This window comes from Crocuta crocuta, unplaced genomic scaffold (assembly GCF_008692635.1).
Source record: "Crocuta crocuta isolate KB4526 unplaced genomic scaffold, BGI_CrCroc_1.0 scaffold266, whole genome shotgun sequence".
NCBI classification, from domain to species: domain Eukaryota; kingdom Metazoa; phylum Chordata; class Mammalia; order Carnivora; family Hyaenidae; genus Crocuta; species Crocuta crocuta.
The window spans coordinates 3,819,903-3,834,368 of NW_027531005.1; the positions used below are offsets into that span (position 1 = coordinate 3,819,903).

At 50.4% G+C, this 14,466-nt stretch overlaps 1 protein-coding gene across 4 annotated transcripts in view; it reads left to right on the top strand.

Annotated features, from left to right (window-relative positions):
- Window positions 1–1,361: 1,361 nt before the first annotated feature.
- Window positions 1,362–14,466, top strand: part of PLXNA4 (plexin A4) — a 365,933-nt gene continuing 352,828 nt past the window's right edge. For 3 of the 4 annotated variants that reach the window (XM_077770661.1, XM_077770660.1, XM_077770659.1), the window contains exon 1: window positions 1,379–2,563. In XM_077770661.1, coding sequence (XP_077626787.1) covers window positions 1,379–2,563 — 1,185 coding nt within the window. Of the gene's footprint in view, window positions 2,564–14,466 lie in introns of all 4 variants that reach the window. The other variant, XM_077770662.1, reaches the window with a different exon arrangement.

Consider the following 14,466-nt stretch of genomic DNA (forward strand, 5'->3'; position numbering starts at 1 on the left):
GGCAGTGGGGAGGTACAAAGGAGAAGCATTCCCTGCATAGGTGTAGACCCAGAGGGCTGTGACTGTAACCGATGGACCCCAATAAAGCATTGTTTGGACTATTCTGCTGCAGATAAACAGTAGCCTGTGCACACCCCCATCTGTCCCAGGCTGGGTAAACTGAGATGGATTAGCAGTTAAGAATGAGAACCCACTGGGGGTGCCTGTGTGGCTCAGTCGGTTAAGCATCTGACTTCAGCTCAGGTCATGATCTCACGGTTTTGTGAGTTTGAGCCCCGTGTCGGGCTCTGTGCTGACAGTGCAGTCTGCTTCAGATTCTCTCTCTCCCTCTCTTTCTGCCTCTCCCCCACTCAGGCTGTCTCTGTCTGTCTCAAAATAAATAAACTCAAAAAAACCTAAAAATGAGAACCCACTGTAGACTTGCATACCTGGGTTTGAACCCACCTCTACCGCTTATAGCTATGCAACTTGTATAACTTCCCTAAGCTACAATGTGGGGATAAAAATACTACTTACTTCAAAGGGAGTACAAATCAGGGTCCCAGCAGCAGACACTGCATGCTAATTCAGTTATTTGTGCAAAGGTTAATATGGGAGCTCTTCACAAAGGGCTCCCTAAGAGCAGAGCAGTATTTCGGGGTAAGAACGGTGAGTCCTGTTACTTCGTATAGGACCAAGTGGGGGCAGGCAGGAAGTGGTTCACAGCACCTGGAGACAGAGAGGCAGCATGGAGAGGCATGCCTGGGGCCGCTGAGACCTGTGGGTGAGGATGGCAGCCCAGCCCCATCCCCCTGTCCCCTCCCCCTCCTGCCAGCCTTCTGCTGATGCTCCCATCTGGCTGTACCTAACCAGGCCCAAGCGTAGACAGTCCACAGATGTAGGGTTCATACAGGCTAGCCTCTGAGGCACAGAAAAGGGTGGAGAGTGGATCTGGAGGGGACAGGTAGAAGATACTCAACTCTGAAGGGTTTGTAAAATGAAAAAAGACAGTCTTTGGAAGGTGCTTGACAGTGACTGCTACAAAGTCAGGCGCTGGATAGCCAGTGGCTGTGCTTCATTGTCACCATCATCACTATTATCATTATTATTCGCATTATTGTTATTGTTGAAGTTGCACTCCTGGCCCTGCTGTCGCGCAGCCCTGGCTGACCCACGCATGCATGAGGGCCAAGTCCCATAGCCTCCAGCTTCTCCAGTGCAGTTCTCAGTCTCAGCATGTGCAGAGGGCTTTGAGGGGCTAGCCACACAAGCTGCGTACCATTGTTATCCAGTATCATATCCTTCCTTTCCCCCATAGGGAGCCTCCACTCCTGAGTCCTGGCCCTCCAAGGAGGCCGCTGTGCCAAGTGCTACCGTGCTGCAAGGACCCATTTCTGAAATGAAAGCCATGCCTTGGAACTGGACTTGCCTGCTCTCCCATCTCCTGATGGTGGGGATGGGCTCCTCCACTCTGCTCCCCCGGCAGCCACCCCCACTCTCCCAGAAGCGGTCTTTTGTCACCTTCCGTGGGGAGCCAGCTGAGGGTTTCAACCACTTGGTGGTGGATGAGAGGACAGGACACATTTACTTGGGGGCCGTCAACCGGATCTACAAGCTCTCCAGTGACCTGAAGGTCTTGGTGACCCACCAGACAGGACCGGATGAGGACAACCCCAAGTGTTACCCACCCCGCATTGTTCAGACGTGCAATGAGCCCCTGACCACCACCAACAATGTCAACAAGATGCTCCTGATAGACTACAAGGAGAACAGGCTCATTGCCTGTGGGAGCCTGTATCAGGGCATCTGCAAGCTCCTCAGGCTGGAGGACCTCTTCAAGCTGGGGGAGCCTTTTCACAAAAAGGAACACTACCTGTCGGGAGTCAACGAGAGCGGCTCCGTCTTTGGAGTGATCGTCTCGTACAGCAACCTGGATGACAAGCTTTTCATCGCCACAGCAGTGGACGGCAAGCCAGAATACTTCCCTACCATCTCCAGCCGGAAGCTGACCAAGAACTCAGAGGCAGACGGCATGTTCGCTTATGTCTTCCATGATGAGTTTGTGGCCTCGATGATTAAGATCCCTTCAGACACCTTCACTGTCATCCCTGATTTTGATATCTACTATGTCTATGGCTTTAGCAGTGGCAATTTTGTCTACTTTTTGACACTTCAGCCTGAGATGGTGTCTCCGCCAGGCTCCACCACAAAGGAACAAGTCTATACATCTAAGCTTGTAAGGCTGTGCAAGGAGGACACTGCCTTCAACTCCTATGTGGAAGTGCCCATTGGCTGTGAGCGCAGTGGGGTGGAGTATCGCTTGCTGCAGGCCGCATACCTGTCCAAAGCTGGGGCTGTGCTCGCCCGGACCCTTGGAGTCCGTCCGGAGGATGACCTCCTTTTCACTGTCTTCTCCAAGGGCCAGAAACGGAAAATGAAATCCCTGGATGAGTCGGCCCTGTGTATCTTCATCTTGAAGCAGATTAATGATCGCATTAAGGAGCGACTGCAGTCCTGCTACCGGGGTGAGGGCACGCTGGACCTGGCCTGGCTCAAAGTGAAGGACATTCCCTGCAGCAGCGCGGTGAGTCAGGGGAGAGCCTGGGGATGGCGTGGCATGGCAGGTGGACACCAGCCTGCGGTTTCCATGGGATCTGAATCACCCATCCCATTTTGCAAATGGGACAAATACATCTCTGGGTCTCACTGGATTCAGATCAGCACCAGCTCAAATGTGCTATGGCTATGGCACTGAGCTTATGAGAGCTGGAGCTGGGGATGCAAGGTAGATTTCCTATCTGATACTTTTCTCTATTCCATATTGGCTCATAGTTCTCAGAAGGCATGCTAGAAATAGGTGGAAATTGCGTTCCATAGATGTCATATGCACCAGGCATTGTTAAGACTCAATTATTGTGTCCTGTGGTACAAGACATGTATCGATCTTTCTTACTGACCATGCCTACAAATCACTTTCCTGGGAGCTTAGAATAAAACCATTACTGGGAGTAACGGAGCCAGCCATTCTGTGCTTGGGATAGATCTAGGACTTTAGGAGCATCACGTTTTTGTCCCTTGAGTATCTTAAGGAAATGGCAAAATGAGAGCAGAAGTAGGGTGGGAGTCCAGTGAACCCATAGGTGAAAGCAGAGCTTGCTTAGAAAACTGCATTTATGGGGCACCTCAATGGCTCAGTTGGGTAAGTGTTTGACTCTTGGTTTTGGCTCAGGTCATGATCTCTTATTTTGTGGGATCGAGCCCCATGTCAGGCTCTGTGCTGACAGTGCAGGCCTATTTGGGATTCTCTCTCTCTGCCCCCACCCTGCCACTCTCTCTCTCAAAATAAATAAGTAAACTTACAAAAACTGCATGGATTAAGCATCTTCTGTGTGCGCTGTTCCATGGAAGAGACATGACAAGCAGCCTTAGAACAGTACCAAGTGGCAAAAGTGCTGAAGGAAACCAGAGGAAGGGGAGAATGAAGGGCTGGTTTAGAAGACCTTCCCAGGGACAACAGGTGACCCACCCTCCTGCCTCTCCCAGCCTAACTCATTTGTGACCCGGCTTGCTCTGGCCTGACATCTGTTCATCTTTAAAATGCTCTAGTTTTTTCTCATTGTTCCAGTGACTTAGAAGTCTCATTTATGAGCATCTTCCATGCTCTGTGTCCCTCTCCTTTCCCCCTTTTGTTTTTTCACTCACTTAAAAATGTAGTTTGAAAAAAGTCTATCCTAGAGAGAAGAAAGGAGAATTCACACACAGGTAGAGTATGTGTTGGCACAGATGTTATTCTTGACTGCTAGGCCAACTTTGGTGCAATTCCACATTAGGAAAATGTATTTTGATTGATTTAAAAAGTTTAAGTCTCCCTTCACAAAATATGGCTACTTGCCAAGTCCATTTCAGAGGGTGCTGGCACCCAGGAAGCTTGTGGGGGGTGGGGGCTGTTTCTGTGGGCACTAGGACTTGACCTGGGGTAGGGGAGATGGAGGAGAAGGAAGGGACTTGGCAAGGTTTGCCTTTGATGCTCTAGCATTTAGGCTCACACTGTTTTCCAGTGGTGAATTTTCTAGGTACCTGGGCTGAAACTAAAAGATGTCATTTCTTTCGGAGATCCTGAGAAGCCTAGTGTCACGAAGCAAATGGGAGAGGCCAGAGAAGGAAGCAACGAGTTGACAATCATAGCCAGGCCAGAGAGTGGAGGGGACTCCACTGTACCTGCTGAGCACTAGTGAGTGGCATATCTTTCGGGGCCTTTGGTTTAGGGCAGTGGCTGATCCACTCAGTAGAGTTTTTGCTGAGAAAAAACAGGTTTATGAACCTGGGGGCCATGGACTTCTCCCAAATGCAGGCTCTAAAGGTCAGATGCTGTACTGTGTGTACATATATTCCAGACTCAAGGACAGCTCCCTGGGGGGATACAGTAGGGATTAGGCATGGGGAAGGAAGTCCCTTAGAGACCCTGTGGTCTGTACTTTCATTCTGAGGACCAATGAGATGAATGAATTGCCCAAAGTTACATAGTTTGGGAAGGAATGGCAGACACAGCACTCCCTTTCCTCTTAAGGAAAATCACACTTGCACACATGCATGCACATACATGCACACCTACACATGCGTGTGTGCACATGTACAATGAATACCCCCACGAGCATGCACACATGCATGCACACCCACCCTATGTTCGAAAGTGTAAGTTTAGGCAGTGTGCTTACTAAACAGCTAGTTCTTTTGAGATCAGACAGGTTGACTATTTTTTTCCGTAGATGCTTTTCTGTAGAAAACTGGCTCAGATTCTGTCTTTCCGGGTGATGCTTTTGGGAGTAGACTCAGCTGCAGGGATCAGCCTGGCTGCCCATGGGCAGGTGTTTGTCCCGCCCTCGCTCCTTGCCACAATACAAAAAGCAAAGTTCATCATGGAAGTCTGCAGAGCTGCAGGTCCTGAAACCTCGTGGTGGCCTTGAAGAGAACAGAGAGACAACAGCTTTGCAAGACAGGCTAATGCCAGGGCTGGGAGTCATGGAGCCAGATAACAAGCTTTTGATTTTTCTTTGGGCTTTAATTAGCCCTTTCAAGTTCGAGGCAAGTTCAGGGCTGAGAGCAGAAAGGAGGAGGCCAGAAACTCCACACCAGGCTGGGCTGTCTCCCCAGCCAGTATAAAAGGCCACGCCAGCTTGTAATGTCAAGTATCAGTTTCCTTTGATTCGGCCGACGCTCGGATTACTTTGCTCCAGTCCTCAGGTGCTCGGCTACAATTCATTTGGCCCCAGTTCAGACCACACATGTTCCCCACACGTCAGCCGGGCCAGCCTCCTGGGCCTCCCCAGGGAGGAGTCCTCGTGGGCACACCGCTTGCAAACGCAGCTTTTCCTCCACCCATTCACGTGGCTGTTGGGTTCCTTTCCTCCCTCCCTTTCCTGCCTTGAGGCGAAGATGGGCTATAGGAATCTAGAGTTCTCTTTTGCCTGTGAGTCCAAGATTCCCTTGAGGCATGTGAGGCGGGATGGAATCTCAGATGGTCTCTGTCCTGCAGCGTGCCCTTTATAAGGCCGCAGTGGTGGGAAGCCCAGGAGAGTGACTTTTAAGACTTGTGTTTTGTAGGCTAAGGGATTCCCTGCGGGCTTCATCATAATTACAATCCATAGAGCTTGAAAAGGTATGATTAGTGGTTCATTTTTTTAATGAAGATATAATTGACATACAACATCATATTGGTTTCAGGTGTACAACACGACGATTCAATATTTGTGTGTCTTACAAAGTGATTGCCACACTACGTCCAGTTATCCACACACAGTTACACCTTTTTTTTTTCTTGTGATGAGAACTCTTAAGATCTATTCTCTTGGCAACTTTCAAATCTACAATACAGTACATCAACTATAGTCGTCATGCAGTAATTACATCCCCAGGTCTTATTTATTTTATAGCTGGAAGTTTGTACCTCTTGGCCAGTGATTCATTTTTATTGTGTTCCTATTTTCCTAATTCCCTAAGGTAGAAAGCTCATCCCACGGTATTCTTCAGGGTTTTCTGGCCCTTCCCATTTCTTGGGATCCACATTCCTTCCCCTGAACTCAGGCTTCCAGAACTCAGAGCAGGAAGCAATATAAGCAAGCCCTGGGGCCTCTGGCTTGCTTATGTCCCAGCTGCCACTTTGCCTGTGTGCAGGAAAGACAAGGTGGGGTGGGGAGAGGACATCTGTGTGACTCGGCATGCCATGCCATGGAGTGATCATGGAGCCATGTGGTGGGCCACAGCCTGGTGACCAGAAGCAGTGCGTGAGGCAGGATCCTCAGTCTGCAGGCCCCCAGAGAGCTCCCCATTGTTTTGATTTTATTCCAGGTGAATCAGGGAAGGGTGGTGAGCTCACACCAGAGATAAGGGCTGGCAGGCCCAGAGTAGCCTCCTCATGGGTATGTAAATACATATCACAAACAAATCTCTGAGTGGGTGTTGGGCATAGAGGCTGCCCAGGTGTTTTCTGATGCTTGTGGGAGATGGAAGTAGATTCCCCCTTTGTCTTCTAGGCCATTCTTTTCCTGTGTCCTGGTTTTCCTAGCCTGAATGGAAAGACGTATCCAAGAACAAATGGTCTATTGTCTGAAAAATCACTTTACAGGTCTCAGGAGGACATAGGCAGGAGGAGGGTCCTAGAAGCATCGGCTGGGGGTCCCATTGTATCTCGGGATCAGCGGACTAAAGACCAACCTGAGGTCCTTTGCTTCAGAGCATGCAGGAGGGTTAACACTAATGATGTAATCTCTGTTTCTGCCACTCAGCACTGGGAGGGTCTCTGTCTTTCCCTTTTGAAGGCGGTCATGTCACCCAGGGTCCCCAAACCCTTGTCTACAGAGCACAAGATGATTGGCATGAGGAGCCCATTGCCTCTGGCTTCTGTCATGTGCCATGCCCCTGAGCAGACCAAGGTGACAGCTCCCAGCCCTTTCCTGGGAGCCCTGACACTCCTGACCCAGAGTCAGGGCAATGAGGCTGGGGAGTGTGTTGTGAGCCAAAGCTCTTGTGTTCACATGGGCCAAGTGGCCTGGCCTCCCAGATCCCCCAAGCAAGCTATCTATGCCTTTCTTTGGCCTTCTGGAGTAACCTGATGGAACACTAACCCTTCCACTTCCAAGTTAATTAATGAATGGGTGAAACATTTGTCAGGCCCTTGGTAAGTGCTTCCTCTTGGTGGCTGCCAATCATGAAATGACATCAGTCTCTAGGGACCCAAGAGTCCGGGAGAGACTGCAACATAGCAGGTGATTATGGCCTGTGTGATGGGAACAGTGGCTGTGGTCATGGGACAGGTCATTACTCATGCCACTAAATCTTCCCTGAGTTTGGATCCAACTGAGAAGTGGACATAGGAGCCAGACAGTGTCAGCTTTAGTGCTATGACCATAAGGTCATATGGGGCAAAAATCAGATTTTTAATCTTCCCCTCAAAACTTGAACTTCAGTGACCTTCCAGTGCAAAATGTAGGTGCTTGGGACAGAAACTATTACCCAGAATCATTGCCTCCTGGTCACGTGACGCCTGGTCATGTCTCAGTAGTGGGGACAGAGAGTGGTGGCCTCTGGGCTGCCTGGCGGTCCCATTGCAGGAGTTCATATTGTTCCTGACAGTTTACAGAGGGTTCATCACCTCCTTTTCTTCTCTCAGCAGTGCTGTAGGAGAATAGAAAAGGCAGGCATCCCCTCCAGCTGAGGAGCTGGAGGAATAGAAAAGTCAAGTGCGTCACTCAGGGTCTTGTGATTGATGGACTAGAATCTACATCCTAATTCTCAGCCCCGTGCTTTCCCCAACTTTGGTGCTCAGTGGTGTGCCAGTGGCATCCGGTGTGGGACAATATGGTGCAGGCACTGTCTGGGCATTTCAGGGCATTTATGATCCTGGGATCCTGGGCTCTAGAGCACTAAGTGCTAATGGGACCCTCATTTACTACAGGAACTAGAAAAGCCTCTCATGTTTCTGGAAGTCCCTGGTTAAGAACCATTGCTAAACCTCGCCTCTGTATGACTCGGGGTTTACCCGCCAGTCCTGTTCCATCCCACAGCATCCACAGGGACACAGGGACTGAGCTTTTGATTTTTAACCCCAGGCTTCACTTCATGTCTGACAGTGAGGAATAGTGAAAGAGAACCCCGTTCACAGATGCTCTCGCTTTGACATGTTTATTGGTTTCACAGGCAAGTTAGCCCTGGGAGGGGACAGGGTCACTGTGCCCCCTGGACATGGGCTGGCCTCCCAGGCCGGCCTGGATGGCACCTGGGATCCTGGAACTCCATGACAGTGAGCATCCGGAATGGTCCGGTGGCCATCCTGGGCCCTGGGTGCTGGTTTCTGCTAGTGTGCTTTGGGTGTTTTCTTTTCCCAGTCAGCAGGAAGTGCCGCTCTGGCTGCATGGGGTGTATCCTGTTGTTCACGGTGCTAGGCAAGTTTCTCTCGCTGCTCTGCCACAGTCCCTGCTCAGACCAGGAACCCCTCCTCTTGCCTGCCCCATGCCTCCTTCCTCAGCTTCACTCCATCACACACACACACACACACACACACACACACACACACACAACGGACCCATCACACATGCTCAATGCACACCACACTCAAGTCCCAGTGAAAGCTCACATCACACTTCTTCCTCATTGGTCCAGGTACCCATCCCTCATGGCCCTTTGACCCAGTACTCCAGACTTCAAGTTTGAGATTTGGCGACCTGCCATATTGCAACCCTAATCTTTATAGAACCAAGTCTTCTGTTCCAGGTAGGCAGTTGAGAAAGCCACCCACCTCCCTCTTTTTTGGCCAACAGGGTTTGCAATCAGAGTCATATCCCAGCTGAGTACACACGGTGCTTTGGGGTGCAGGATGGTGGCTGAGCCCTGGGTGGTATTCTGGGCCCGGTGAAGGGACATGTCCTCCCAGAAAGCTCTGGAGCCTGTCAGTAGGGAGAGTGACAGGACCCAGGAGTCCCACATGCAGAATTTTAACAAAGACAGCCACCAGGAGACCTGAGGAGCCCCTCATCCCTATCTCCGCTGCTCTCTCTGCCGTGTCCTGCTATCTCACTTAAACTCATCTCCTAGGTCCCTCTTCCCCTCCTTCTGTGATGTATTCTCCCTCCACCCACACACTACTCAGAGCAGCTAACGCAGCGACATCTCTCTTCGCGGGCACACACACGCACACACATGCCCCATACGGTGTACGGTAGCCCAGCCAAAACGGGCAGCCGGGTCTCTTGTTCGGTGAGCATGCAGACCGGCCAGGCTTCACGGTCCGCATCTGCATTCTGAGCCTTTCCTTCAAGTCCTGTCATCCTCACAGGGAGGCGGCTTGGCTGGGATTCTGAGAATGTGGACCTCTGGGTCTCAGCCAGTCCTAGCTCCTGAGATATCACAGGGCTGGTGAGAAGCTTCCTTTTTACTTTGAATTATACGTCTCATCTTCACAAAGGAGGTGAGAAAAATAACGTCCCTTTCATAAAGTGTGTTGAGACTCCTAAGGAAAGAGAAATACAGAGACATTAATAAAAAATGAGAGACATAGAATACTTTGTGTTTGTAAGATGCTTAAAACCTTCATCACCCCACCTGTATATTTGTGGTTATAATAACCACCCAATGGGACAGGAAGGGACTTAATGACGTTGCTAGGATTTCATACTTACATTTTTTCTTCACCAGGATCTGCTTTTGAGAGATCTGGCTATGCCTAACCCAGATGTCATATTCCATACCCCAGGCCTAATGTGTAGCCTGTTTGTCTTCCCCGGCATCTGGCACACGTGATGAATGCTAAGTTAAGGCATTTTGAAGGAGAGGCTACATTTCAAGCTCGACTCTCCCTGCTGTTACCTTCAGGTGTCCCTCAGCTTTTGCAAGGCAGAGGGGAACGACCACACCTCCGTGCAGGGTGCTTGCTTCTTTTCATTAACTTAGTGGAGAGAAGGGGAAAAGACAGCTAAGAGAGTTTTCCATTCAGACTCTCCATTGACATTTCCTCCCCCGGTGGATGCCCCCCACCCCCCATGCTGTCCACATAGATGAAACGGGACCAGCAAGAGAAGAAAGCCCACATCTTTTTCCCGGACTCGGTGTCATGGCTGTGTCTCTGTCAGTGTTCCAAAATATAATGGGATTTGTTTGGCTGATTTATCCCGCATGCAGGCAACATTATCCAGACTCGCTCACGAGCCCGGGGAGCAAGAGGGGAAGGTGCACGGCCACAAGAGTGGAGCTAATAAAATTTATTCCCACTAACAAGGGAATGACCTACCCCATAATTCAGCCTGGCCAGTGGGGCCACCGCTTCCCAGCCCGCCAGAAAACACACAAACTTAATCACTGTGGCGCGCCCCGCTCCAATTACAGCTCTGGTGGCGCGGAGGCTGTTTGCAGTGTTCTGGAAGGGGAGTGGGAAGGTAGGATTGATGAGCTTTTTTGCCCTCGACAGGTAGCCACTGGGGAGCTCTGAAGCTAAGGTACAGATGGAGAGAAGTGGCACCCAACAAGGCTGTGCTTGGTATCATTCCCAGCGCTGGGAAGCCTTCCCTGGCATTTCCCACAAGTCCAGTTTGGACTATTGGGCTGGTCCCGGCATGGTGGCCATCTGCAGAGCTGGGCCACTGGGGTCCGAATTCTCTTGCTCGGCTGGCCTGTAGCTCTGGCCATGGTATCATGGGCCTGTCTCCTTATCAGAGGGAGGAATCCAGGGCTCTTGGCAGCTGAGCTAATGAGGAGAAGGTCATGGGTTCAACCCCTGGGATCCTATCCCTTGTTGGAGCTACTCTTGGCTGACTGTGCTCAGCAATTCCTAGGAGGGGTGGGTTGCTACAGCTCGCTGTTGGTTACAGCTAGGCCTACAGAGAGTGTGCCTGGCTTAATGCCTCTCTCCTGGGGAAACAGCTCAAGGTACTGGCATTAGTTTCCTATCAGAAGGGTAGCTTATTATGACAATGAGGTAAAGACCACTCAGATATCTGGTGCAATTGGGCACAGACAATCTCAAGCACACACAGAAATATTAAAACAAGTACAAAAATGAGCACTGCTTTTAGCAAATCATTCCCAGTGATTCATAGACAGTTCAGTGCATTCATAGATGTTTGCATCGGAAGTGACAAATACACACAGAACTCCTAAAACACGATGACCTTCTGTCCTCTATTTTAGTACCCACCCTTTTTAGATGCTGGCACTTGACTCTTGGGAGCCTTGGTGTGATTTGTTGGGTTGTCCTTCCAACCCTGAGAAACTTCTCATGAAGCCCCTCCAGTAACAGTTTTTTCTCACCAGGTTGTTGTGACTGTGGTTTGCTGGCTTCCTTTCTCGGTCTCCGTATACATTCATTGTCTCTACAGTCTCATTGGAAAAGACACAATACAGGAATCATTCTGAGATAGCACTTAGTAATGAGGTGGATGGGGCTTCATTCCCTCATTCCGCTTCCAACATCTGTGCTCACAGCCAGGGTGAGAGGGCCAGGCTTCACTTGCTGCACGGATTTCTCCAGCTCTCAAGAGAGTTCAACCCATAGGGTCAGCATGGGCCACAGGCAGACTTTTGGGGGAGGGTTAGAACTCAAAAAAGAGAAAGGAAATTTTATGCAGAATAGTAAGGAAATTGGTGGGTCACAGAGTGCAACTTGGGGGATTTTTCCTTGTTACAGAAATAGGCACTTAGGCACATGGGATTATTGTATGGAGTAAGAAGTTTCTGGTAAGAGTAAATCTAAGCCTACCAGAGCCTCCTCAAGATGTTTCCACCTCCCCAAAGATTCTCTCTGCTTACCTTCTCCCCCTGCCACCAAAGGGCACTCAGAGTCATCTCAAGGGATAGATGCACCGTGGGCATTAGACACTATTGCATTTATTAACACCTTAGGGGTCAGTGGTCATATTTGAGCTATGGCTCCCAATAAGTGGGTGATTATTACCTTCCTGTACTGCAGGGCTTTACAACTGGAGTCTGTATTTAGACATGAGCTACTTTGGCTTATCTGATCAATATCTCCCTTTAAAAAGAAATCCCACATGTATAATTCACTGAGTCCCCATTTCCAGTGGACATCTGTTAGGGTCAGCTTTCAGGATGTGTGTGTGTGTGTGTGTGTGTGTGTGTGTGTGTGTGTGTGTGTGTAATTAATTAACAGGAAGAATTTAGGGCTGCTGAACATGAAGAATCTAAAGACCTTTTCTTTTCCACATCAGCAAGTACCTCACGGGCTTCCCTCCTCTTCTGTCCCTAGGCCATTGGCCACCATGCCCGCTGTACCCTCAGCCTTGGGTACAAAACTGAGGCAGGACGTATGTCACCTTGTCTACTTGTAGCCCAGGTCTGTCTCCTCCACTGGGAGGGACAGTGGGAAAGGGGCAGGAACAGATGAAATGTTGCCATCTTTATATTGTTGGGTCCTCAACTAGGCCTTTATATAATTGTTCCTTCCTACACGTTCTTAAGCATATTAATAAGTGTAAATATGTGTTGTCTTCAACAGTAAATAGTGTTGTCTTCATTCACTGCCTCAGTTCCCCCTAATAGAAACAGGAGCTCCAGTAGCCTAAGATACTAAAAGTTTGATGAAAAATGGCCCAACAAAAGGCTCTTCAGTGGATGAGCCTGAGCAAGTCTCTGGTACCTTCTCTCCCTGTGTGATGGTCTGACCTTCCAGCTTTGGGGGTGGGCCTGAGGTGTTCAGAGCTCCTCTGCATGAGGCTGGGTGCTACTTTGCATTCAGGAAGGGAGGAGAGCTGGTGTGCTCCCATGTGGAAGGACTCCTCTCTTTGCTGGACCAGGAGCTGCCCCCAGAGCAAGGGAGGACCAGGTCTGACTTTGCATTTTCCACGCTGGGCTCGAGCTTCCTACCGCCAACTCGGAGCAGCTGGAGGCTGCATCCTGTTTGGAGGATTTGGCTGTATCTGTCCATCCCTGCCGGCTCACCTGGTCGGCCTCTTTTGGATCAATTTGGGATATTTGTAAACAGTCAATGCCCGGGGTAAGGGGGGCAGCCTGTGGCTATGGAAGAGGCTGTGTCCTAGAGCTGAGCTAATTGGCCCACAGGGGGATGGACCTGGTGACCTTTACCTCATTAGCACCCCATTTGGATCACTGAGCTCTGGCCTAGTTCTGACCTTTCCATAATAAGGACTCAATGTGGGGTTTCTGCAAAGGTGGGGCACCTGAGGGCGGGGCCAGGACTGCTCCACTTGACTGGGGAGCGGCCCGCAGGAACCAGGCTAAGTAAGGGCCGTGCTAGTCGGGGTGAGAAGTGGCTTCAGTACCAGATCACGTCCCACGCCATCACCCAAGGCCTTCAAGTGGGCTGGCACAGGTGTCAGGGTGACAGTGGTTTTGTACGAGTGTGTCACCAGGGCATGGGGCTTGGGGGCAGTGCAGGGAGCTCCTGAGGAGATGCCCCCACTGCCTGCCAGCTCTGGTGTCTTCCTCAGTCCTCCTCAGAGTCTCCGGACTCTGAGAACACCGGACACTTCTGGGGTCCTCCAGTGACCGCGTCGCAGCTCTGGCCCCTGGAGCCTGGGGAGGCAGCTGCAGGAAGGATGCCGGCAGAATTAACACCCCCTTTCCGTGGAGATGATAGAGCTTTTCAGAGTGCCGGTCTCTCTACAGAGTGGGAGCAATTTCCCTGTAATTGGTAAAGTAACCGTAACTGCTCTGTCATTTGTATGTAGCGACACGTAATTGCACGGTAACCTTTGCCGCTGTGCGCGAGGGAAGCGTGGGAAGCTATTAGATTGTAATTTGGAGTGTCAGCTCCGGCTCTCCACACTACCTCTGCCACCGCCCTCTGCCATGGGGCCTCTGCGTCCGGGGCCGGTAGGGCCTGCTCAGAGTGGCTGTGCTTTCTCTCCCTGGGCCTGGTCTATGGCACCCCACCCCCGCCCCCGCCAAGGAAGTGACCTCCACGGGGTGATGCAGGTCCCTGAGTCTCACTCCCAGGGGTCCCGATCCAGTATAGATCTGGGGTCTGTGCAAGAATTTGCCTTCCTTCCTTCCTTCCTTCCTTCCTTCTCTTTCTTTTAAGACACAGAGAGAGTGTGTGCACATGTGCAAACAGGGGAGGGCAGGGAGAGAGGGAAAGAGAACCCTAAAGAGGTTTCACACCTGTCTGGGACATGATCTAGGTTCCACACCTGGCTACATCTCACCAACTGTGAGGTCATGCATGACCTGAGCTAAAATCAAGAGTCAGGCTTTCAACCAATGGAGCCACCCAGGTGCCCCAAGAATTTGCATTTCTAATGAATAGTGCTGAATGTTCTGGATCTTACACCATTCCTCTATTCCTTCCTATAGCCTCATAGGCCTCATAGATCTTTAGGAAGTACCACTTTTGCTATTTCACCTTGATAACATTAGTCCCGTTAGTTGTGATAACACCTTTCTGAGGTAGATACCATGAATTTCCCCAAAAAGCCTCACAAAGGTTGTCTGAATTGTCTAAGGATGACAAACAATATGAGCTAA